This window comes from Phocoena phocoena, chromosome 1 (assembly GCF_963924675.1).
Source record: "Phocoena phocoena chromosome 1, mPhoPho1.1, whole genome shotgun sequence".
Lineage (NCBI taxonomy): Eukaryota > Metazoa > Chordata > Mammalia > Artiodactyla > Phocoenidae > Phocoena > Phocoena phocoena.
The window spans coordinates 112,767,560-112,793,454 of NC_089219.1; the positions used below are offsets into that span (position 1 = coordinate 112,767,560).

General features: G+C 50.8%; 2 protein-coding genes across 5 annotated transcripts; one reads left to right on the top strand and one right to left on the bottom strand.

Moving 5' to 3' along the window:
- The first annotated feature begins 935 nt into the window (after positions 1-935).
- MTX1 (metaxin 1) lies at positions 936-5,522 on the top strand. The gene is made up of 8 exons (XM_065883444.1): positions 936-1,034; positions 2,014-2,083; positions 2,213-2,292; positions 3,842-3,934; positions 4,116-4,298; positions 4,425-4,501; positions 4,921-5,075; positions 5,175-5,522. Exons 1-8 carry the CDS (start codon positions 954-956, stop codon positions 5,387-5,389), a joined length of 954 nt encoding a protein of 317 aa, XP_065739516.1. The 5' UTR covers positions 936-953; the 3' UTR covers positions 5,390-5,522.
- On the bottom strand, positions 5,399-24,539 carry GBA1 (glucosylceramidase beta 1). 4 transcript variants are annotated; one of them, XM_065883404.1, is made up of 12 exons: positions 24,226-24,539; positions 10,380-10,438; positions 9,907-9,994; positions 9,468-9,659; positions 9,203-9,349; positions 8,766-8,899; positions 8,368-8,540; positions 7,896-8,133; positions 7,335-7,559; positions 6,807-6,970; positions 6,266-6,382; positions 5,399-6,173 (listed from the first exon to the last, which is right to left on the bottom strand). In XM_065883404.1, exons 2-12 carry the CDS (start codon positions 10,404-10,406, stop codon positions 6,068-6,070), a joined length of 1,611 nt encoding a protein of 536 aa, XP_065739476.1. In that variant the 5' UTR covers positions 10,407-10,438; positions 24,226-24,539; the 3' UTR covers positions 5,399-6,067. The 4 variants fall into 4 exon arrangements, with proteins under 4 accessions (XP_065739476.1, XP_065739484.1, XP_065739492.1 ...); XM_065883412.1 differs by having other exon boundaries at positions 10,380-10,459; positions 24,226-24,366; XM_065883420.1 differs by lacking the exon at positions 24,226-24,539 and having other exon boundaries at positions 10,380-10,530.
- Between the last annotated feature and the right edge of the window lie 1,356 nt (positions 24,540-25,895).

The window sequence follows — 25,895 nt, forward strand, 5'->3', positions numbered from 1 at the left end:
AGTGGCCGAAACTAGCTCGCTGTAGTGCCCAGGGGATGGCCGCATGGCATGAAGTTTGCTGCTTGGATAGAGCAAGTGCTCTTTATTGGGGGAGGGGGGGCATGACTTGTGCTTGCGCCTCCGTTTTTCCCTCATTCCTAGGAAAACTTCGAGTCTGGAAGCCTCCGCTGGGAACTGGAGGGAGAGTCTAAAACAGTGGTCAGTGAGGTTGAAGAAATCAGGAAAGAGGAAAGGGACACCAAGGACAGGAGTAGACCAAAGGACAGGCCAGGGGCCGGGGGCCAGACTGGGAACACTTGGGGTACCGGCGGACAGGCCGTGACCCGGATGAAGCAGAGAGGCGCCTCTGTTCCCGTTACCAAGGCAACAGCCCGCGAGCCCCACCTCCCCTTCCCCCACTCAGGCCCAGCCCGGCCTCGCTCCGGCCGCCGCCACCGCCCCTGTTTTGTTTCCATGGCAACAGGAGGCGCGGGGCCGTTTCCAAACATAACGCGCTGTGGAAAACATGCAGCTCGGGGGACGCCCCCTACCCCCGCAGCCCCCGCTCGGGGCCGAGCCCTGAGGGGCCCCCAGAGCAGCCCAGACCTCGTGCAGATTTGCGAGGGCCCCCAGAGCCCGTCCAGGAGCACAAAACCCCCTCCTCCTGGGCCCGCCGCGCCTTCGGGGGTTCAGGGCTCCCCTCGGCCGAGATACCCTGACTCTCCAAGGCGCGCCGCGCTGAGAGCCCTTCCCCCCTTCGAGAGCCACCTCTGGATCAGGCGGCGTCCGCCCTCCCCCGAAGCCCTCGGCCCCGCCCCACGCCGTCAGGCTGCCTCTCTGGCCGGGATAAGCCGCGCCCTCCTGAGGGCCTCCCCCGGCTCTCCACTGCGATCCGCCTGAGGGGCTGGGGGCGGATCCGCACAGTGGAGGGCGGAAGCTCAGGGGGAGGTGCTTCCGGGACAGAGGGCGGGCAAATGGCGGCGCCCATGGAGCTGTTCTGCTGGGCAGGGGGCTGGGGCCTCCCCTCAGTGGACCTGGACAGCCTGGCCGTGCTGGTGAGGAGCGGCGCCGGCGCCCTCTGCTGCGCCCTGGAGGACTGGGGAGGGGGCCCGGACTAGCCGGTCATCCGAATTTTGCCAGGGCGCCTCAGCACGGGTGCAGTGGGGGAAACTGAGGCCATCAAAGAGCGTGGCTGGCCGGTATAGACTCAGCGTCCTGTGTCGTAGCAGCCTAGGTTTTGTTTAGCGGTGGAAAGAGGCCTGATCAGGGGTTCAGAAGATGAGTTTTAGTTCTTGCACATCCATTTACTGGCTCTGTGACCTTGGGACGAACCCGTCTTTCTGGGCGCTGTTTCTTCATCCAGAGGTTTACTAAGGCTGGACGATCTCAGGGTTCTCTGGCTCGGCATTGCTGCTTTCTCCTCAGGCTCCCTTTCCTCCTCCTCAATCAACAGCATTTACTGAGTTTATTCTTTATTTAACCAAAGGGCCCACAGCCAGGCTCTGGAGAAAATGCTTTGGAGCCAGGCAGACTAGTTCACTTCACACATTCACTCACTCATTTAATAAGCATGTATTAGGCCTCTTCCAAATACTAAACATTGGCATGCAAAGATGAATAGCATTTGGTCCCTCCCCTGAAGTTGTTCACAGAAAGATAGACGTGTCAGCAAATAAGTGTAATAAAATGTTCAGGTGCTAAGTTATAAGTAGGAACAGGCCATAGAGACTGCCCAGGAAGGAATGGTTAGTGCTTCCAAATGAGGCTAGGTGTTCACCAGGTAGATCGCAGGAGAGGAGAGAGAGGGAAGGATTTTCCTGGCTGACTTGTAATCATGGACATGTCCATAATCTCTGTGACCCTTGTGTTGCCCATTGTAAAATGGGAACAGTAATGTCTACCTCTTTTTTTGTGAGGCAATTCCTAAGCATAGGGCATAGCACAAAAGGTATTCAATAAATGTTATTTCTTTTCTTGATTCCCCTGTGGGGGCCATGTCCCTGGCCTCTTTGCCTTCTGCTTCCTTCCCTGCAGACCTATGCCAGATTTACTGGTGCCCCACTCAAGGTGCACAAGATCACCAACCCCTGGCGGAGCCCTTCAGGTACCCAGTGTCCCTGGGGGGTGAGGAAGGGAGTGTACAAGGGGAAGAGCAGGAGACAAGACAGGGATGTGGTGCAGTTATGTATGGATAGGCAGCTCTCTGGTGGACATACTTCTTTCTCAACGTCAGGAACTCTGCCTGCCCTTCAGACCAGTCACGGAGAGGTCATCTCAGTACCACACAAGATCATCACCCACCTTCGAAAAGAGGTAGGTGGCTTGGGTAGGGGGGCTGCCAGTGAGAGACGTTCAGTCAATTCAGTGCAACACACATTTATTGAGTACCAAATATATGCCAAACCAGACGCAGGGGACCGAGCTTCAAGGAACATACAGTCTGGTTGAGGAGACACAGACGTGTTGCTGTGATGTAGTAAGTAGTAGGGTAGAGATTCAGCTAGGCCACTGTCAAGGCATCTGGAGGCACAATGACTTCTGCCTGCTGGGTGAGGAGGGAGAGATGAACAGGCTGATGACACATGGAAGGGAAAGGAGAGTAGGAGAGAACAGTTGGCTCAGATGAGGTCCTCAAAGATGAGACCAGAAAAAAAAGATGGCACCAGACAGGGATTGCTAAGGGCCATTGCCCTTTTTTCAGGGACCAGGTTGGGCTTTATAATATGGGGCTCAGGATGGACGAGGCTAAGAGCCAGGGTGGGGAAGTTGAGAGAGCATTACGAGAGGATTGGGGAGGCCTAGGCTGTGCTTTTCACTGTCATTGGCTGTGTGACCTTGAGCAAATTGCTTAACCTCTCAGAGCCGTAAGCTGCTTATTTGTAAAACTACGAGGCTTAGCCAGGATGCTTTCCAAGGGCTCTTCTAGTTTCATGGTCTAGTTCCAAAAGTGAACATATTGTCAGAAATGGGGCTCTCATTCATTTCTACTTTCCCAAAGGTGGAGGAACCAGGGAATTAATGGAGGCTTGAGAGGCATGGAGAGAGGGGATCCAGGTAAAAGCCAGAGTTCCTGGCGGGACTGGGCTATCGTTGCCTTATGTATGAACACAGCTTTCCCAGTTTCCAAAGAGTTTTCTCCTAACACAGCCACACTGAGAGAAAGATGATTATCCCTATTCCATGAGGGAGAATGAGGCCCAGAGAGATTTAAGGATCACACTCAAGAGGTTATTTGGGGACAACGTTTACTCAGGATGTGGAGGAGGGTGCTGAGGAGCAGATACTGGAGCCTACAAGGTGTGGCAGGCTGAGACCTGGGGGTATGGTTGGAATGTGTGTGGTGGTGGCGCCTGGGCCATGGAATGACATAGAAGAAACACCCAAGAGCTGGGCACTGGGGCCCTAGACGTGGGTTCACTGGGTCTTGGGAGCATGAGGATGGCGTCCCCTAGTACCCGAGGCACTGACTGAGGCCCAACCTGCATCTGAGCTCCGCTCTGCTAGTTCTGTGGTGTCTGGATCGGAGAAGTTACCGTTAGAAAGTTGCCGTCAGCAGGCATCCTGCCAGCTTTCTGTGGAAACTCTGGGAGCTGCTCCTGGTTTGTGGCTGGGCCTTCCTTCCAACCCCCAATGGGCGCGGGACCTTGACGGCCAGCAGGCTCCAAGGTCCAGGCTTCCCGCCAACAGCAACAGGCTACTGACTGGGCCCAGGCAAGGGGGCCTCAGCGAGCAAAGCCCCACACTCTACCTCTGCTACACTCAGAGGTCAGTGTGGGTGGTGCCAGACAGGATGCCTCCCTCCTTGAGGAAGTGTCCCTGGAGTCCCCCAGCATCCACCTCACAGTGGATGTTTCCTCCACAGAAGTACAATGCTGATTATGATCTGTCAGCCCGGCAAGGAGCAGACACCTTGGCCTTTATGTCTCTGCTGGAGGAGAAGCTGCTCCCGGTGCTGGTGAGTGTGCCCAGACCTCCCAGCATGGGTGGTCAGCGGGCGAGAGGGTCGGGCATACACACAGACACCCTCCCACTCCACCCCCACAGGCTTGGAGCAGCATGGGGACCAGAAGCCCACCCTGTGTCAGGCAGGTGCACTGGCTCAGACCTGCTTCTTCCTTCCTACACACCCAATCCAGATACATACTTTCTGGGTAGACGCCAAGAACTATGTGGAAGTAACCCGGAAGTGGTACGCAGAGGCTATGCCCTTTCCCCTCAACTTCTTCCTGCCTGGCCGCATGCAGCGGCAGTACGTGGAGCGGCTGCAGCTGCTGTGTGGGGAGCACAGGCCAGAGGAGGAGGAAGAGCTGGAGAAGGAGGTACCTCTGGGACAGGGGGCTGTTGTATGAGAGGAGCCCCCAGGGCGGTGGCCAGGAGTGGGAGTGCCTGGCAGGGGAGGCGGCACTGTTCCCGCAGCCGCAAGCTGACCTGGTGTCCCCCTATAGCTGTACCAGGAAGCTCGGGAATGCCTGACCCTTCTCTCTCAGCGCCTGGGCTCTCAGAAATTCTTCTTTGGAGATGCGTGAGTCTGACTCCTGGGGAATCATAGGTGGCTTGGAAGAAGGTACAGGTTCAGACAGCCACAGAGGCTAGGGTGGGCTCAGGCTCTGGACAAGAGGTCCTCAGGACAGACATTGGATCTGGTGACAGTGGGGCTGTGTGTAGGCCCGGAGCCGCCTCAGTGGTACAGGAGGGTGGGAGGGCCGCCAGGCCCAGGAGGGACCTGCTGGGCTGTGGGGCACTCAATGTGCCCTTTATGCAGCCCTGGGATAGAGTCCCATTCAAGGCAGGCTGGCGCCACCTGGGGCGCCTTCCCCACACCAGGACCAGAACTGTGTGTCCTCTCCTCCCCTGCTGCCCAGAGCCTACCTTTCCAGGGCCGACTCTTCCTCCGACTCCATCTCTCCCCCTTCTCCATCCCACCCTTTCTCTCTGCTGCAGCCCCGCCTCCCTGGATGCCTTTGTCTTCAGCTACTTGGCCCTGCTGCAGCAGGCGAAGCTGCCCAGTGGGAAACTGCAGGCCCACCTGCGGGGGCTGCACAACCTGTGTGCCTACTGCACCCATATCCTCAGCCTCTACTTCCCTTGGGAGGGAGGTAAGGGGCAGATGGGTGGGGGGTGGGCGCTCGCTCTGCGGAGAGTGGGCAGGGACCAGAAACCAGCCCCCCGACCCACCTTCCTTCCTTGCCCCTCAGCTGAGGTGCCACCTCCACGCCAGACACCAGCAAACCCAGAGACTGAGGAGGAGCCATATCGGCGCCGGAACCAGATCCTATCCGTGTTGGCGGGGCTGGCAGCCATGGCGGGTTATGCCTTGCTCAGTGGCATTGTCTCCATCCACCGGGCACCACCTGCCCGGGCCCCACGCACACGGGCCCTGGGCATGGCTGAGGAGGTTGAAGAGGAATGATTTATCCTCATGCTCCCAGGACTGATTTTTCTACTGTCATGCATTCCAGAGGCTCCTGTGTTTCCCCATTGTTGGTATGGCTGGAAATGGGGTCCCACCCCCAGAATAAAACTGCTCACACTGACTGGGATCAGACATTCTCTCCTTTAAGAGGCTGCCATTTTTCCTCGCTGGACCAAGGGGGCCATCTGGGTGCTTGAGTCTACCCACTGGTGCTTGGCTTCTTTCACTGCCTGTGCCCTGGTGCTGACATCTGCATGGACCTGGTTCTGCATCTCCAAGAAAGACAAGCACTTCCCAGTTTTGGGTTCAGCTTTCCTAGTCTCTTCCTTTCCTTAATCTCTCTTGCCATCCACCCCCCACCCCTGTGTTTGTACAGACAGTGAGCTCACCCTGGGCCCGGGCCCAGTTTCCACAGGCAACCAGCACACAGCACACGCTCACACAAGCATGGGGGTGGAGGACCACTGGGGCCTCCCGGTCCTTTCCCTAGGGGCCTCCAGCCCCTGGCACCAACTAGAGGGGAGAGTGAGTCACCCAAACCACTGCCTCTGGGCTTACGTCACTTAAGCTCCCCCCCAGTCCTGCTGTACCCTCTGTAGCCACAGACAGCATGTGAGCTGACTATCCCTTTGATGTCCATGCTGAGCCTAGGCGCCTGCTTGGGTATCTGTTCCATCACTGGCGACGCCACAGGTAGGTGTGAATGGAGTAGCCAGGTGAGATAGTTTCCACGAAGCCCACAGCAGGATCCTTGATGGTAAGAGGCACATCCTTAGAGGAGCTGGGGGAGGTGGGGGGGAGAAGCTGAGAGTGTGATCCTGCCAAGCCCACCGTCTTGTCCTCAGCCCAGTTCCCAGGCCCCACTGCTCTCACCGGTTTAGCACAACCACAACTGCAGAGCCATCGGGATGTATCAGTGCCACTGTGTCCAAGTCATTCTTCTCACTGGCAACCAGCCCCACTCTCTGAGATCCCTCAGGAATGAACTTGCTGAAGTGGGAACAGGCATCGTCAGGGACCCCAGCCCAGCCCCCCTGGCCCTGAGGGCAGCTCCCATCAGTCTCTCACTTAAGAAGTCATCTTCCCTACCACCTACCCCCTCCCCCTAGAACCCTTCCAAAGCTCTGCCCTAACTCTCCAGGCCTCAAGCCACGCAGCTGGGTGTGCCCTGCCCTCCCGCCTCCCAGTCCCAGCATCGGGCATTCAGGGATTGTCTGTGTCTCGAATGCCAGCTAGTCACTACCTGCCTAGATGGTGCAAGGGGGACATGCGTGCTGCTCCCAAAGTTCCCACCCTCAGCACCTTCCTGCTTCCTCACTGGGGGTGGGGGGTGGGGTAGAGGGGGCGGGGATACAATCCCAGGGCAGGAGATGCTAGGACTGGTGTGGAGTGGGGGTGCCTGCCCTCCACTCACCTGAAGTGGCCAAGGTGGTAAAACATGGGCTGTTTGTAAAATGTGTCCTTGGCGATGTCCACAATGATGGGGCTGTCGACAAAGTTGCGCACCCAATTGGGTCCCCCCTCAGGGTTTAGGGCGAGGTTCCAGTCAGTCCAGCCAACCACATGGTAGAGGAGGTTCTAGGGTAGGAACAGGGCAGAGACAAAGGCCCCCAGTGAATACAGTTAAGTGTCACATGAGGGAGACGAGCTATGGTGCCTCAGCCTTTGTGAGGGGAGTAATATCTAAGGAGCGAGGGTTTGTGAGGACAGAGGCATTGCCAGAGAAGCTGAGGAATCTGAGGCAGATGTAACCGCCCAAGCATTTGGAACGAGGGTGATGGTGTGTAGATCTGTGAAGGGAAGGCAACAGAGGGGATAATGATATCCCAAAATTTGCTCCAAAGAGTAAGCCAGCTGGGGAAAAGCTGGAGAGGAGCCTTTGGTGAGACTAGCAAGGGGTCTGAGGTGGTCTGCTTTGCGGAAAGGGAGACAGGTGGTTCACCGTGATGATGCTGTGGCTGTACTGCATCCCTCGATCCCAGGAGCCCAGCCGCACGCTCTGCTCCCAGAACTTGGAGCCCGCACAGGCCTCTGAGGCAAAGAGCATGGTGTCGGGGAACAGGCGATGTGTCTCCCCCAGGGTGGCTTTTGCTGGAGCCAGAAAGTCCAGGTACCAATGTACAGCGATGCCATGAACATACTTAGCTGCTTCTGGGTCTGCCAGCACCTGTACAGGGAAAGGGAAGGACTACTGGGGAGAGAGAGCCACTGAGCCTGGGTCCTGCACAAAGGGTTCTGGAAGAGGCACTAGGACCTGAGAAGCGGGCAGTGGGATGAACACAACTTAGAGGGGGTTAAAGTGACAACCGTGGAGATTCATGGGGCCCTGGAGATGCAGAGGGGGATCACCAGCACCCCAGGGGTGCCACCTGGGCACCTGGTCCCAGCCAGGGTGCTCTAGGAATCAAGAGTTGGGGCAGGGAAGGCACTCTGTTCGGGAGCCAGCCATTCGGATGCTGGGCTTGGGGGTCACTAGGGCACCCATGGAGCTCCTGGTCCTTACCACCTGGGCCCAGTGGGGCAGCAGCAGGCGTTGGTCATCTAGCATGAGCAGTCGGACGCTGCGGTGTGTACTGTTGGCCAGGGTGGGGCCCAGGTCACAGGCGATGAAGTCTCGCTGGTGTTCAGGGGTGAAGCCCAGGCACTGGAAGGGGTACCCGCTAAATAGCCCTGCAGAAGGCTCGTTCTCAGCTGTCACTGCCCAGAACTGTAACTTGTGCTCAGCATAGGCATCCAGGAACCTGGCGAGGGGAAGGGTGTGAGTGATCGTGGCCAAGACAGGGAACCGAGACCCTGGGGAATAGGAGGCCTGACTGGGTGGGGGAAAACTGAGGGGCCTGAGTCTGAAAGACCCAGAAGGTAGAAAGGTGAACTGAGGAGATCTGGAGGCAGAACCAGATCAAGGGCTGGGACATAGACCAGGGTGTCCAAGATGGGAGGCTGGTCCGGACCCCATGGCCCTGCTGTTCCCTTACTTGACAAAGTATCTGGCCCAGGTCTGGTGGTAGAGATCCCCTGGATGACCCTTGAGTGTCCCCTTCCCATTCACTGCCCCATTGGTCTTGAGCCAAGTGGGTGATGTCCAGGGACTGGCAAAGAGTGAGACAGGGCGCTGGGCCAACTCCAGGGCTTGGTGAATCAGGGGTATCTAGAAACAAAGGTGGTGAGGAGAGAGACATCCAGAGTTGGAACATAAACAGATTGGCCCACCCAGTGTATCAGGCCTAGCTATCAGCCTCCTCCCTCCCACCCCAGGACAGAACACAGAGAGCAGAGGGCACGTTCTATGTCTCTCTGCAGACTGCTCTAGCCTGAGGCCTCTCAGCCACCAGGCATCAATGCCACCGGGGCCTGAGGCAGCCAGAGTGGCCACCTTGAGCTTGACATCTTCCTCTGGGAGGCTGAAGTTGAGCAACTGGAAGTCATCAGGGGTGTCAGCATAGGTGTAGGTGCGGATGGAGAAGTCACAGCTGGCCATGGGGACCCGCACGATGTTGTATTCGATTCCTGCAGAAAAAGAAGACCAAGATATGTGTGTCTGAGTCAGTAGGAGAATGTGGGGCATTGTCTACCACTTGCCAGTCCTAAATTATGTCTGAGTTGAGGGCTAAGGGGAACTTGGGCTCTGGGTGAAGCGCAGACCTTCTGAGCCTGAGAGGCCCCAGGCACTCAGCAGAAGATGGGTAGGACAATCTTTTTTTTCACTGGGCATTAACAGAGACCCATATGTCAGGGATGGGTGGATGTCAGGGTCAAAGGAAAGGTCAAAGTGTCAATTGCACTATGTCACCTTGTCCCCTTCCTCCTTACCTTCTTTAGAGAAGTACGATTTGAGTAGTAAATCCCGTGCAGGAGGTGACAGGGCAAGGATGTTGAGAGCAGCAGCATCTGTCATGGCCCCTCCAAAACCCTTCACTTTCTGGAACTTCTGATCTGGCTGCAGGGTCAACAGCAGCCCTGAGGACATCCGCAGGGAATAAAGGGTGTCAGTGCCCAGGGGAGAAACTCCATGGTGATTGCTGGCATGATTTAGCTCCAGGAGGACCCCAGCCTGGGGGAGGGGTGTAGTGGTTACCTGTGCCTGTGCGGTTGGCCTGGATGGTCCCCAGACTCAGCTCCATTCGGCGCCCACTGCGTGTGCTCTCAAAGCGGCTGAAGGTGCCGGGGTCAGGCAGGGTCAGGGGGTCAAGAGAGTCACAGTACGTAGCATTGCAGACACAGACCACTGAGCTGTAGCCAAAGCTTTTAGGGCTGCAGGGGCGGGCACCTGGGAGGGAGACAGCACAAGAGAGGCAAGGGCTGAAGGAGGAAGACAGGGAGAAGGGGCACACTAGTTGGAAGGAAAGACTGAATACTGATTTCAAAGATTCTCTTGATGTACCCCACAGTTGATCTCAGTCACTCAAAAGGGTTTAGTGAGCATCTAATGAAGTCCACCACTGTATGTCAGAGACTACCAAAGGCCCATAAGGCAGAAGGGGGCCTCGGGGCTCCCTCCCTCCTCCTTGACTCACCTGATGCCAACGACACGGCCTGAAGCAGAAGCAATCCCATGAGGCTGGGAGCCATGATGCCTACTCTGTCCTGGGGCTTGGGACACTCCTGAGAACAGAATGAGGAGAGGCTAGAGGGCAAGCCCCTCTCCACCTCTCATCTACTCTCCCAGGCAGGGCTCGGCTGCCTCTGGGCACCCAGCCTAGTCTCCCACCTTTAATAGAATGGAACAAAGCCCACAGACACCTGGGTCCAGACACCCTCCAAGCCTTCTGCTAATAATAGCTCTCTGCCCACCCCGACCAGGACCCTCCTCCACCCCTCCTCCTAACCATTTCTCCCTCAACCTCACCTTCCCTCCATCTGTCCCTCCATCAAAGGGCCGTGATGGCCTGGTTTCGAGGAGAGTGTGTCGTTCACTGAATTCCAGAACCTGGAGGGCCAGGATTCCAGAAAGAGCGACAAGACCATGTGGGAGCCCTGGCCCACTCACCTCTCTGGAAGGACGTGAAAACACCATCACCAGATGAGAAGACTGCGGGGTTCCCAAACCTCGGAGGGATAGAGTATCAGCTAAATAAAAACAGGGGTGCAGGAGCCTGAGGTAGCTATACATACCAGAAAAGCCCTGCGGGTTAATTCCGGCAAAATGGAGTGGATGTGTCATGTGATAACTATGGGAGAGTCACATGACACGAGAAGTGAGGCAATCGCAACCATACTTGTAAAGGGCAACTGACTGTCTTCCTCTGGGCTGTCGGTGATTATACACCCTATGAAATTCTGGAAGGCATGTATGGATGACAACTTTAGGAAGAATCTAGATGAAAGATCTGAATGAAGGATTGGGTAGAGGCTCCCGAATCCCAAAGGATGGGAACCACAGCAGGCACATTGCTTTCTTGAGAAAAAATTTTAGTCATGCTAATAAAGGTGATACTAATAAAAGAGGTTCACTGTGCAAAATACTGAGGCCAAAATACTGAGAGATGATTAAGAAGTCTTTGCCCTATCGAGGTTCAGAGGCTCATAAGAGTCAGACTCTTACACGGATGGTAACAGATAAAGACAAAATTGGTAACAGGTGTGCACAGAGAGGCCCTTCATGCTGGGGTTATCCTGGAAGGTTTCATGGAGGAGAAGAGGTGAGGTTTAGGGAATATTAACCAGAGAAGTGCAGGGACGATGGGCCCTGGGCAGAGGGACAGTGCTTCTCCAGTCCTCACTTGTTTCATCATCAGATGCAGATGAGAAGGAAATCACAGGACAGGGGGGGTTGTGTAAAGTAGTTCAGAAACTGGAAAGTGTGGTACAAAGCTGCATCCTCAGTGGACGTGACAAGGGGGTTGTCCATGGTGTTGCCTCATGGGCCACATCATATTGATTCAGTGGGAGTGACACACAGAATTATGACCTGACTGACTACAGCTCTCTGAGCCTACTTTGTCACCTGTAAAATGGAGGGAATACCACCACCTCACCAGGTCACTACTGAAGTCAGGGAGATAAGCACAGTGCCTGGTACAGAGTAGACACTTGGGAACCACTTGTTTGTTGTGCCTTTTTGTTTTTCTAAATTATCTCAGTTAAGTCTTTCCAGACACACTCCAGGCAAAATTGACCATTCCTTCTTCTAGGTTCCTGTAGCCCTATAGGAGCTATAGTCTCACCGAGACTATACTGAATACAGTCTCAGTGAGACGAGTTTGGTTTGAATCCTGGCTCTACCACTTACTGGCTGTTTGACCTTCAATAAATTACTTAATCACTCTAAGCCTCTGTTTCCCATCTATAAAAGGGGAGAGATAACTCCTATCTCACAAAATTGTTGTGAGGTGTAAGTATGATAATGTGTGTCTAGCACACCGCTTGGCACCAAATACTGCAACGAGTTAGGGCTGTGTTTATGGAAGGAGCTTGGAGCTCCCCAAAGGAATGGCTTACTCATTCTAAGTAGAAGACCTGGCACAGGGTGGGTAGGTGCCAGCTTGTTGCATTGAATTGAACCATCATCACTATGTCAAATCTGCCCCATCTAGACTTCCTGTTTTTCCAGGAAATGCTGCACAGGGCTTGTTCTTGGGAAGAGGGCAGGTGATCTTACTTCCCTCTAGTTCACTCACTCCACAAATATTTATGGATATTAAGTACTTACTACATTTGCCCCTACCTCCTCTGTTGGCTTTATTTTTTTTTTTTTTAACATCTTTGGATGTTAAAAACATCTTATACTTTGGAGTATAATTGTTTTACAATGGTGTGTTAGTTTCTGCTGTATAACAAAGTATATCAGCTATACATATACACATATCCCCATATCCCCTCCCTCTTGCGTCTCCCTCCCACCCTCCCTATCCCACCGCTCTAGGTGGTCACAAAGCACCGAGCTGATCTCCCTGTGCTATGTGCTCTGTTGGCCTTAGAGCCCCACTCCCCTCCCTGTTTCCCTCTGCAGGCACAGAGTTTGTGAGTGTCCTGTTTCTTCTCTCGCAATGTGGTTTGCCCTTGAGGCTTTTATATTTTATTTTCTAAATAAAGTTGGTTATAATAAGGGCTAATAATATTTATTGAGTACTTATTCTGTGCTGCTTTATGCTCATAGTCTCATTTTATTCTCACGTGGCAGGTACTATTATTTTCCCCATTTTAGAGATGAGGAACCTAAGACTCTGAAAGGTCATGAAGTTGCCCTAAGTCGCTTGACTACTCAGCTGTGGAACCTGGATTTGTAATGAGGCGGGGCGGGCACATGGCCTCTTAGCTCGCGGCTGTTAGCCCGGGACCCTGAGCGCCACGGTTAAAGGTCCCCGCTCCACCAACAGTCAGCCTGGCAGTGGTCCTCTCAGCAGAGAGTGGGTTAGGCCGAGGCAGATCTCGGCCTTCTCGCCGGGACCCTCCAGGCCCTCCGGCCGCGGGGCCAGCGGGTGAGCTGGGGTGCCCCGGGGACGAGCTGAGGGCTGTGTTCCGCAGAGCTACAAGCCCTCACCACAGCCACCCACTGGCCGGGTCCAGGCCTCAAAGCAGCAGCAAACCTCTCCCCCATCCCCACCTGTGCAGCCTGATGGCAGTGGCGGTCTCCATGGGTCCCAGGCCACGGAGGCCTCAGCAACTGCAGTATATGGACACTGCCATTAAGGTAACAGCTTCAGGGACTTCCCTGGTGGCATCATGGTTAAGAATCCACCTGCCAATGCAGGGGACATGGGTTCGATCCCTGCTCTGGGAAGGTCCCACATGCCACGGAGCAACTAAGCCCGTGCACCACAACTACTGAGCCTACGCTCTAGAGCCCGCGAGCCACAACTACTGAGCCCGCGTACTGCAACTACTGAAGCCCGCACGCCTAGAGCCCATGCTCCACAACAAGAGAAGCCACTGCAATGAGAAGCCCGTGCACCGCATCGAAGAGCCCCGCTCTCCGCAGTTACAGAAAGCCTGCGTGCAGCAACGAAGACCCAATGCAGCCAAAAATTTAAATTAATTAATTAAAATAAATTTTTAAAAAAAGGTAACAGCTTCAACCAGCTTCAGTTTATCCCTTCACATTTCTATGATTGGTACAGCTTAGATCAGTTGTCTCCCGCCGGGAGGTGGCCAGAGGTCAGGGTTAAGCTGCAAGGACACTGCACATCATTATTTGAGGTCCACCTCTGTGGTTGGGGCTATTCTCAAAGAAGGGCAATCGTTGTGAGCTGGGAATTCACCTGACTGGTATTTGCTACAACATGTATTCCTATCAATCCTATACAAATCATTCTCTCCAGTGTAAATGGAAAGCCTGAGGGCCAGCTGGGTCCCTGGGCGCCTGGCTCCCTCAGTGATGATGGCTGGGCAGGGTCTGGGGACCTGGCCCTGAGGGTGCCGCCAGCTGAGATCTGCCTCTTCAGCAGGGCCTGGGCACTAGCGGGAGGACCCAGACCAGGGGCTGGATGAATGCTCCCAGGCAGGATAACTGGCCCTCACAAGGACCCCCTCCTTTAGCCAGGGCCTGGACCTCAGAGAGTAAAGGTTGAGCCTTTGGGACCTTGCCCTTTCTCGTCAGAATAGAGAATAACATTTGTTTTGGTGGAGGTTTACAGGAATGTTGTAACCTGACCGTGACCTGACCTCAAGAACAAAGGATCTGACACCAAAGAAGTATGCAACAACTAACCACAGCCCTCCCTCACCTTTCCTATAAATGAGCTTTGCCGAAAGCTTTCCGGGAGTTCGGGTTTTTAAGGCATAAGCCACCCATCTCCTTGCACGGCCCTGCAATAAATCTTTCTCTCTCCAAACTCCAACGTTGTGGTATTGTTTGGCCTCACTACGCGTTGGGCACACGGACTTGCGTCCGATAAGATTTGTATCCAGGGTCCTATGACACACGTCAGACATTTGATGAGTGCCTCCAGTGTGCCAAATGCTACATTAGCTGCCGGTTATTTTCAAAAGCTGCTGTGCTGGTCTGCAGCGTTTGTTTTGTATTGTTTTAAAATCGTCCCATGTTTTCTACACGTGTTTTACCTGCTCAAAATGAAGCCCGGGCTTCCCTGGTGGCGCAGTGGTTGAGAGTCCGCCTGCCGATGCAGGGGACACGGGTTCGTGACCCGGTCCGGGAAGATCCCACATGCCGCGGAGCAGCTGGGCCCGTGAGCTATGACCGCTGAGCCTGCGCGTCCGGAGCCTGTGCTCCGCAATGGGAGAGGCCACAACAGTGAGAGGCCCGCGTACCGCAAAAAAAAAAAAAAAAAAATGAAGCCCAAGTTGGCTTCTGAAGTGCTGGCTACGTGGCAACATTTCTGGATCTGTGTTCTTCAAAGGCATTGGTCAGGGGATAACTTGTCAATAATGAAACAGAATCCAGGGCTCCCAGGTTGGGCAAGATGGATTGATTTTCAGCTGGGGAGAGGCAGGTCTGCCTCTCTTCCCAAGCTTCACTCTCCCTGTCCTGGGAGATCTCAGCCCAACAGCCTGAGCACCCCTTTTCATAAAAAGTATTTCCTCACATACTCTCTACTATCCTGAAATGAACCTATAGATAATATGACTTACCTACACACATAATTTAAGAGAATCAATATAGTTGCCTTAATTGGCATATAAAGGAAAGATAATGGGACTATCTTTTATAGCAAAATATGTTTTCAATAAGTAAATGCTTAGGCATGATTACCTACAAGACATTATAAAATAGTCAGATATGTACTAACCTAAATGGAATAAATTAGGATTTAACAGAAGCAAAAACAGCCCATGAATTAATAACTTCAATATGTAAGTTTCATCATATGTCATTTTTACAATACGTAATTATTATTCTGCTGCAAAAACATAAAACATATGATAAATCAAAATGCTTAAAAGTCAATCTTTATGAATAAGATTCAGTGCATTCCACATGTCTTCACAAATTCACTATTTGATTCTAGGCCTTAGCAATTCAGTAAGGAAAAGGACAGTCTTTTCAACAAATGGTGCTGAGATGACTGGATATCATGTAAAAAGACAAACTTAGGGACTTCCCTGGTGGTGCAGTGGTTAAGCATTGCCTGCCAATGCAGGGGATACGGGTTCGAGCCCTGGTCCGGGAAGATCCCACATGCCACGGAGCAACTAAGCCCGTGTGCCACAACTACTGAGCCTGCACTCTAGAGCGCACAAACCACAACTACTGAGCCCACGTGCCACAACTACTGAAGCCCATGCGCCTAGAGCCCATGCTCCGCAACAAGAGAAAACCCCGCTCACCGCAACTAGAGAAAGCCTGTGCGCAGCAATGAAGACCCAAAGCAGCCAAAAATTAAAAAAAATATATATATATATAAATAAATAAATTTATTTTTAAAAAAAAGATAAACTTAGACCCTTACCTCACTCCATAATCAAAAATCAAAGCAAAATGGATCACAGACTTAAATGTAAGAGCTAAAATGCTTAATTTTCTGGAAGAAGGAAGGCTAGGAGTAAATCTTTGTGACCTTGGATTAGCCAGTGGTTTCTTTTTCTTTTGTTTTAGGCAACAACAAACATTTGTTATCTCACATAGTTTCTGTGGGTAAGGAATTCAGGAGTGGCTCATCTGGATGGTTCAAACTTGAGGCTTCTCAAAAGACTGTAGCCAAGATGTTGGTCAGGGCTGCTATCATCTGTAGTAGGCTTGACTGGGCTGAGGCTCTGCTTCCAAGTTAAGCCACTAACATAGGTGGTGAACTGGGGCTGGCTGTTGGCAGAAGGCCTCAGTTCCCTACCATGTGGAATAATTCATAGGGCTGCTTGAGTGTCCTCACAACATGGCAGCTGGATTCCTCTCCAGTGAGTGATCTAAGAGATTATAAGGCAGAAGCCACAAGGTCCTAGCCCCAGGAGTCACACATTATCATTTTCACAATACCCTATTGGTTACACAGGTCTTCTATACAGATGTGTGGGGGGCAGAGGGGCTAAATAAAGGTGTAAACACCAGGAGGTGGGGATCATTTGGGGGCCATCTAGGAGGCAATCTGCTATAGTCCATCCCCTGGCTTCCCATAAGTCATGTCCCTCCCACATGTAAATACTATTACTTCCTCCCAAGGTTCCCAGAAGTCTCATCTTCTTATAGCTTAAGTCCAGAATCTCTTTAGACAATGGTTTCTTATTTATGATTCCAAAACACAAATGACAGAAGAAAAAAAAGATAAATTGGACTTCATCAAAATGAAAAGTGTTTGTGTTTCAAAGGATGTCATCAAGAAAGTGAAAAGACATCCCACAAAATGGGATAAAATACTTTCAAATCATATCTCTGATAGAGGCCTAGTATCCAAAATATATAAAGGACTCTTATAACTCAGTAATTAGAAGATAACCCAATTAAAAAATGGGCAAAGGACTCGAGTAGATATTTCTCCAAAGATAATATAAAAATGGGCAACAAAAAAAAAAAAAAAAAATGGGCAACAAGCGCATGAAAAGATGCTTGACAACATTAGTCATTAAGGAAATGCAAATCAAAACCACTATGATGGGCTTCCCTGGTGGCGCAGTGGTTGGGAGTCCGCCTCTCGATGCAGGGGACGCGGGTTCGTGACCCGGTCTGGGAGGATCCCACATGCCGCGGAGCGGCTGGGCCCGTGAGCCATGGCCGCTAAGCCTGCGCGTCCGGAGCCTGTGCTCCGCAATGGGAGAGGCCACAGCAGTGAGAGGCCCGCGTACCGCAAAAAAACCCCAACACTATGAGATATCACCTCATGGGCACTAGGATGGCTATGATCAAAAAGACAGACAATAACAAGTGTTAGCAAGGATGTGCAGAAATTAGAACGCTCATATGTTCCCGTGGGAATGTAAAGTGGTGCAGCCACTTTGGAAAACAGTTTGGCAGTTTCTCAAAATGTTAAACATAGAGTTACCATATGACCCAGCAACTCCATTTCTAGGTATCTCCTTAAAAGAAATGAAAACATTTGTCCACCCGAAGACTCGCACATGAATATTTACAGCAGCGTTATTTATGGAAACAAACTAAATGTCCATCAGCTCGTGAATAAATACACAAATTGTGGTATTTCATTAAATGGAATACTATTGAGCAATAAAAAGGAACAAAATGAAAAAAAAAAAAGAAAAAAAAAGGAACAAAATGCTGATACATGCTACGATATGAATGTACCTCAGAAACATCATGTTAAGTGGAAGAAGCCAGACAAAAAGACCACACATAGTGTGATTCCATTTATATGAAATTCCAGAGTAAGCAAATCTGTAGAGACAGAAAATAGATTAGTGCTTGTCTGGGGCTGGAGTGGGAATGGAGATTAACTGTTGCAAAACTCAGTAAGTTTACTCAAAATCATTGAACTGTACACTTAAAAGGAGAAAATTTTATAGTATGTAAATTACACCTCAATGAAGCTAGTAAAAAAACTTTACTTTTATTACATATTTGCAGTTGGTTCATTGTTTTTGCAGGTACGCTACTGTATTGAAACTCTTTTAAACGAAGTATATTGCATAGCTGGAAGTGCTCTAATACACTGAGTAGACAGATGCAATAATGTCAAGACAATGTATTTTATTTAAGCTTCCTTCTCCATAATGATCTCCTCCTAAATTACTGGGCTGTTCCAAAAAACAAAAAAACACCTTGTAAAACTTTTCTGCATTATTATATAATGAAGTCCTGCTGATTTATATTTGATTTTATATTTGCATATATTGTTGTTGTTATTTTAATAAATTTATTTATTTATTTGCCTGCATTGGGTCTTTGTCGCTGTGCATGGGCTCTCTCTAGTTGCGGTGAGTGGGGCTTTCTCTTGTTGCAGAGCACGGGCTCTAGGCGTGTGGGCTTCAGTAGTTGTGGCATGTGAGCTCAGTAGCTGTGGTTCGCAGGCTCTAGAGCGCAGGCTCAGTAGTTGTGGCACACGGGCTTAGTTGCTCTGTGGCATGTGGGATCTTCCCAGACCAGGGCACGAACCTGTGTCCCCTGCATTGGCAGGTGGATTCTTAACCACTGAGCCCCCAGGGAAGCCGTTTGCATATATTGTTGAGCAGAACATCCCAAAGTCAAGTAGAATGAGAGACAATTCTTCTTTGTGCAGGACTGTCCTCCATGTTATAGATGGTCTACCTTTCCTGTCCTTCCACTAAATCCTCAAAGTGCCTCCTAATCCTGGTCTCCACTAAAGAGACGTTTCCAAAATGCCCGCTAGGGGGTGACTGACAACCACTGTCCTTAGGGGAGTCACCTCAAACGCCCAGGTTGAAGTAGCCACTAGGGACGTACTAGGTGGCCACAAATGCGTTCCTCGGTCCCCTTTGCACAGCACTTTTATTTTATTTTGTTTTGTTTTTGGCCGTGCCGCAAGGCATGTGGGATCTTAGTTCCCTGACCAGGGATCGAACCTGTGTCCCTGCAGTGGAAGTGCGGAGCCTTAACCACTGGACCGCCAGGGAAGTCCCTGCACAACACTTTTTTTTTTTTTTTTTTTTTTTAATTTGCGGTACGCGGGCCTCTCACTGCTGTGGCCTCTCCTGTTGCGGAGCACAGGCTCCGGACGCGCAGGCTCAGCGGCCATGGCTCACGGGCGCAGCCGCTCCGCGGTATGTGGGATCCTCCCAGACTGGGGCACGAACCCGTGTCCCCTGCATCGGCAGGCAGACTCTCAACCACTGTGCCACCAGGGAAGCCCTTGCACAGCACTTTTAAAAGACTTAGCTAAACACCAAGGGAGGACAACTGGGAAATAAATATAAGCGAAAAGCAGAAATACAAAAATAGTTTGGCTGACCCAGCACAAGAGTTCTGATCCCACTTCAGCCAGCCCTGTGGCTCAGATAGCAAACTCCAGCCCTGGAGCCTGGCAAGTACCATGTCACAGGCTCCTTGCTCTTTGGGTCTCAAATCAACTCCCCAAGGAGGGTGCCTCCTTCCCAGTCCCACTGTCACCCCCATGGTCAAGCCAAAGAGAGACACTCTTATGCCATGCATAGCAGAGTAGGTGCTCAAAAAATACTCAAGAGATGAATGAATGGATAAACCTTACCAGTCAACCTGGAACCTGTCCTTTCAGCTCTGGTTTCTGATCTGAAGATACACCACTCCTCCTGATTACTGACATCAAATGACTTGTTTCTCCAGTGAGACCCTTCTGCCCCTTAATTGCTAGGGTGTGGCTTCATCTGATTAACCAATTTTTTTCTTTCAGCTCTATTGAGATATAAATGACGTAACACTGTGTAAGCTTAAGGCGTACAACTGATGATACATGCATATGTTGCCAAATGATTATGGCAATAAAGTTAGTTTGATTAACCAACTCTTTTTAAAAATATATTTATTTATTTGGCTGTGCTGGGTCTTAGTTGCAGCACGTGGGATCTTTGTTGCGGCACACGGAAGCTTAGTTGCAGGATATGGGATCTAGTTCCCTAACCAGGAATTGAACCTGGGCCCTCTGCATTGGGAGCACGGAGCCTTAGCCACTGGACCACCAGGGAAGTCCCTGATTAACCAACTCTTAAACAATAACCATAGCATACTTGTAAAGCCCAGTGCAAATGGAAAGTATTTGTACCTCACATGCTCCCCTATAATTTTTCTCAAGATACCAACAGCCAGTCTTTCATGAGTGCTTATTACATGCATTAGCCTGACAACCCCATGTTACAGACGAGAAAACTGACTTAGGTCAAGTGAGTGGCAGAGTCAAGTCTAAATTCAGGTCTGTCCTACCCTGAAGCCCAAGAAGCTCTTAGCCATCATGTCATACAGCCTCCCAGATATTTCAGTTGCATATTTTTAGTCTTCTGTAAGTTTATAAATGGTCACAGGGCAAATCTCATGGTTAATATTTCTCTGAAACCTTAGAACTCTTCACTTAGAGACAAGCACAGAATCGGGGCTCAAGTTTACTGAATGAATGAATGGGTTAAGTTACCAACCGCACCTTCTCGCTGTTTAAGGTCCTGCTTGTCAGTGTTTCAGAGACTGTCCTTGGTGTGGTTTGAAGCAAAGGAGTGGTGAACTTCAGGAAGAATGAGGTTAACTCTGAACAAGACTATTACAGTGAGAGTGAGACCTAACTAAGGCGATTTGGTGGAGGCAACAGGAAGTATGATTCAAATACTGAACAACTGTGAGCCTGCTCGCACATTCCTTATTGTTCTGAGCTTCCCATGCAGGGTTGTAATGAGGCTCATTGAAGATAACAGTATCTGAGAAGGGACTTCCCCGGTGGTGCAGTGGTTAAGAATCCACCTGCCAATGCAGGGGACAGGGGTTCGAGCCCTGGTCCGGGAAGATCCCACATGCCGTGGAGTAACTAAGCCCGTGTGCCACAACTACTGAGCCTGCGCGCTAGAGCCCGCGAGTCACAACTACTAAGCCCACACGCCTAGAGCCTGTGCTCTGTAACAAGAGAAGCCACTGTAATGAGAAGGCTCTGTACCACAAGGAAGAGTAGCCCCCACTCACCACAACTAGAGAAAGCCTGCGTGCAGCAACAAAGACCCAACGCAGCCACAAAAAAAAAAAAAAAATCTGAGGTGTTCCTTGTGAACTGTAAAATTCCATATAGATGGCTGGAATTATTACTGTTATTGTTATCCAGGTTTCGTTTCTTCCCTCCAGGTACAGTAGAAGGAGTCTTCTGTGCGAGGCCTCTACCTCCACCCTTGCTCCCTCCAGCCGCCACCATTTCTCTCCTGTTCCCCTCAAGAAGAGGCAATAAGGAAGGGTGTTTCAGCATGAACACCCGAGTGATTGTACAGGATTGAAATCCTTGCTTCATTTCTCACTAGAACTGAGATATTGGGAAGTTTCTTGACTTCTCAGAGCTTCAGTTTTCTCATCTCCAAAACTCTTGCCTCATGGGTTGTTATGAGGATTTCATGCAACAATGCATGTAATACTACTCAGAGCCAAACCTCTGGAATGAGTTGCTACACTTCTCTCCACTTCCTACACTCCACGGGCTGATAATGGGCCCTCCTGGCTCCAAAACTGCTCTTGCCAAGGTCACTAATGATCCCTCTGTTGCTAAGTCCAATGAATAGTGCTCAGCCTTTTTTTTTTTTTAATATAAATTTATTTATTTATTTATTTCGGTCTGCGTTGGGTCTTTGTTGCTGCGTGCAGTCTTCCTCTAGTTGCGGCGAGTGGGGGCTACTCTTCGTTGCGGTGCATGGGTTTTTCATTGCAGTGGCTTCTCTTATTGCGGAGCATAGGCTCTAGGCACGGGGCTTCAGTAGTTGTGGCTCGCAGGCTCAGCAGTTGTGGCGCACAGGCTCAGGAGTTGTGGCACTCTGTGGCATGTGTGATCTTCCCGGATCAGGGCTCGAACCCGTGTCCCCTGCATTGGCAGGTGGATTCTTAACCACTGCGCCACCAGGGAAGTCCCTGCTCAGCCCTTATTCGACTGGACTTTTTACCTCCTAGAAGCACTCTCTTTTGTTTTCATGACTCCACACTCTGCTGCTTTGGATGTCCTCCCACTTCTTTGGCTGTTCCTTCTCTTTTGCAGGCTTCGTGTCCTCTTTCTGTCTGTTCCTTAGGGTTTTGTCCTAGGCCTTCCCCTCTCATACGTCATGCTCTCTCCACAGAGATAACCCATGGCTTTGACTAACCTTCTAGTTGTTTTCTGGTTCCACAATCTCCACTTCCAATCCCAATCCTTCTCCTGGGATGGACTCTGTGATGTGACTCTGCCCTCCAGACCTTTCCTCTGGGTGTCTCACAGACACTTCAGCGGGACCATCATCTCCTCCAGCCAAACCCACTCTTCCTCTTGTGTTTTTTTTCCCCATAAATAGAACCTCTTCCTCACAGAACCTGGGGCTCATCCTTGACTCTGTCCTTTCCCTGTACCCTTCTCCCTGTCTATTCTCTTCTAAGCCACTGAAACATCTCTTGCTTGGCCTCCTACACTCTACTTTTCTCCTCCAATCCATTCACCAAGAACTGGATGGTCTAACTAAAATACAAATTCTGAAGCTACCACTCTCCCTCCTAAAATCCTTCAACAGCTCCACACTGCCTTTTAAGAGGGCTACCGGGACCTGGCATCTTTGTTCCAGTCTCATTTCTCACCTCTCCACTTGGACCATATGCTCCAATCACATTTCGTCTAATAGGCCACATTGCATCTTGCCTCTCTGCTCTATGCTATTTTCTTCTCCTCTCTTGAAAAAAAATGAATATTCTTTTTCATCATTAACTCCTCAGCCTTAATGTCCCTACCATCAGTACCATTTTCCTGACACCCCTGAATGAGCTGGGTGCACCCCTGCTATGTGCTCCCCAAGACACATATTTGACAAATCATAATTGGGCATCTACTATGTGCCAGGCACTGTTCTAGACCCTGGTGATACAGTAATGAATAAGATTATAAAGTCCCTGGCCCTATGGAGCTTATGTTCTAGTGGTGGTGGAAGACAAAAAACAGGTAATTTCAGGTGGCCGTGAGAACTATGAAACAAAATAAAGGGGAAGGGGGACTTCCCTGGCGGTCCATTGGTTAAGACTTAGCCTTCCAGGCATTTCCCTGGTGGCTCAGTGGCTAAGAATCCACCTGCCAATGCAGGAGACACGGGTTTGAGCCGTGGTCTGGGAAGAACCCACATGCCGTGGAGCAACTAAGTCCGTGCACCACAGCTACTGAGCCTGTACTCTAGAGCCCGCAAGCCACAACTACTGAGCCCACATGCCACAACTACTAAGCCCACGTGCCTAGAGCCTGTGCTCTGCAACAAGAGAAGCCTGCGCACCGCAACAAAGACCCAACGCAGCCAAAATAAATAAATAAATAAATAAAAAGACTTAGCCTTCCAATGAAGGGGGTGCCGGTTCAATCCCTGGTGCGGGAGTTAAGATTCCCACGTGTCTTGAGGCCAAAAAACCAAAACATAAAACAAAAGCAACATTGTAACAAATCCAGTAAAGACTTTAAAAATGCTCCACATCAAAAAAAAAAAAAAATCTTAAAAAAAAAAGGGGAGTAAGGAAGCTGGACAGAAGGAGTGAGTGGGACAGTGATAAGCAGTGAGTTTGGAGTAAAAGGTTGGGGGTCAAGTTCTTCTCCAGGGCCTTGGGTGCCACAGTGAGGAGTCTGAATTTTGTTCCAAAATGGAAATTCACTGGACATTTTGGGGCAGGGAAGTGACAACATCAGATTTATATTTTTAAAAGATCACATTGGCTGCTGTGTAGGAATCAGACTGTAAGGGGCACGACGGAGACCAGCCTCCAATTACAGGCTGCCACAGACTGGCCCCCTTGTTCTACATCCTTTCTGCCTCAGAATCCTCCCAAAGGCTCTTTAGTATGCATCACTCTTCACCTCCATTTAGCCTAGGTAGTGCCTATTCATCTTTCTTTCAGAACTCAGCTCATATGTCATCTTCTCCAAGAAATTCTCTCCTTTCACACACACTCCTCCTGTGTGTGAGGAGCCCTTACATCTCCTTTGTAGCTCTTATTACATTTGCAATTAATTGTACAAATGGTTTAATGTCAGTTATAGCACCCAGTGGCCTGCTAACTCCTTTGTCTGCTGATCTGTCCGTGAGAAAACCCAGTAGGGCGGGGATCAGTCTGTATCCCCAGTACGTAGCACAGCATCCGGTGCTCGTCCCGTGCTCATTGAACATCTGTCGGGTGATTGAAGAATGGATAAATTACATAGACTTTCTTTCCACTCCACCCCTCAAAAAAGCAAGTGGGTAGAAGAGGATTTGAAGATTTCCCCCTCTTCTTCATTAGTAAAATACAACCATCCCTACAATTAATAATAACAATGATGATAAAAAGGTGAAGTGCAGACGCAGGGAAAGGAGAGTTAAGATCCCAAAAGTGCAAAATCCATTACGCCTACCGTCGGCGAAGCGAAACAGCAGCCCCAAACGGAGGCGAAGGGAAATCCCAGAGCAGCCTGCAAAGCGGGGTGGGCGGGGCGGTAGAAGGGGGCTCAGCAGAGCTAGGCTGCACTGCACCACGCGCAGCCGCGAACCCCGCAAGGCCGGCGGGGCGGGGCCGGGGCCTAGTTCAAGAAGGGAGACCCCCGAATCGTCAGGAGGCGGGACGCAGGCCCTTTCCTCACGTCCTATTGGTTGTGCTGGGGACGGACTGTTTTCGCTGACCAGCCGTAGCCCTAATAGGGCGCAAGCGTATCTGGGGGTCTATTCGGAAAGGGGGCGCGGGAAGGGAGAAGCGCGCATGCGCCTCGTTTTACACTCGCCAGCACACTCTAAGGGTTGGGGGAGATTGAAGATGGATTCTTGAACTTCCTCCTTTGGGAGCCTCAGGATAGGGAACATTCAGTGCCCAGAAATTGCCCCGTTGGGAATCCCAGTCTCCAATCCCTGCTACCTCATTTTGTCGTTCTGGCTGCGCCCTAACTCTCCCTCCCTGAAGCTGGGTTGTTATGATGGTGAATTATTCAGGAAGCCTTGCAGCCAGACGCCATCTATGGGCAGTGCCTCTCCCTACCCGCTTCCTCTCCTGTAGGGCCCCACGGCTATCCCCAAAGTCATAGGGTCTCCAAGCTGTTTACAAGGTCCCACTCTGCCTTTTAATAACTTAATGAGTTTGTTGAGGACCTACTAAGTGTTAGATCCAGTGCAATGAGCAAGACCCTGCTCTCAGGAGCTTGCATTCTGTGGGACGACACAGAAAACAAAAACAAGGTAATTTCGGATAGTGACAGGTGTTCAAAACAAGGCGGTATGATAGAATGGGGAGTGCTCAACAAAAACGTGAGAATGGAACTAAGACCCGAATTAGGTGAAAGCAACAGATATAGGACATCGAGTTTCGTGTTGGTGAAGAGCTAGCTCGTGCAAAGGCCCTTGTGCAACGCAGTTTGGCTGAAGCAGAGTGGACCAGGTTGTACCTGACCATACTTTCATAAGGAGTTTGGAGATTATTCTAAATACAGTGGAAAGCCAGTACATTTAGGCAGAACTTTAATATAACATGATTTCTTGTCACTTTGCTGGGTGGAGAATGGATTGTAGGAAGAATGGAAATAGATCAGGAGGTTGGGAGAGAGGGTGATGACTAGGGCTAGGTAGCTGGTGAGACATGGATGAATTCAGGGTAGGATCAGATGTGTTGGATAAGGGGAAAGAAGAAATGAGGATGATTCCCAAGCTTATGGAAGGTGCAGCTAGGTGAGTAGTGGTGCCACTTATTGAGATGGGGGTGTTGGAAGAGGAATAGGTGCTGGGGTGGGAATCAAGAGTTCCATTGTGGCCATCTTGAGTCTGAGAGGCCCATTAAATATCCAAGCAAAGATGTCAAATTGGAGGTTGGAGCTCACGGAGAGGTAAAGGAGAGAGTTATCCACGAACACATAGATGGCCTTTAAAGCCATGGATCTTGATAGGGCCACTTACAGACTGGAGGTAGAAAAAAGAAGAGGGCCAAGGGAAGCGCCCTGGAGCCCGCCAGCGTTAAGCAGTTGGGCAGAGGTGCGAACTCTGACAAATGATACCAAGACAGTAAAGTAGGAGAAAAATTAGGAGAGTATGATGTTTTCAAAGA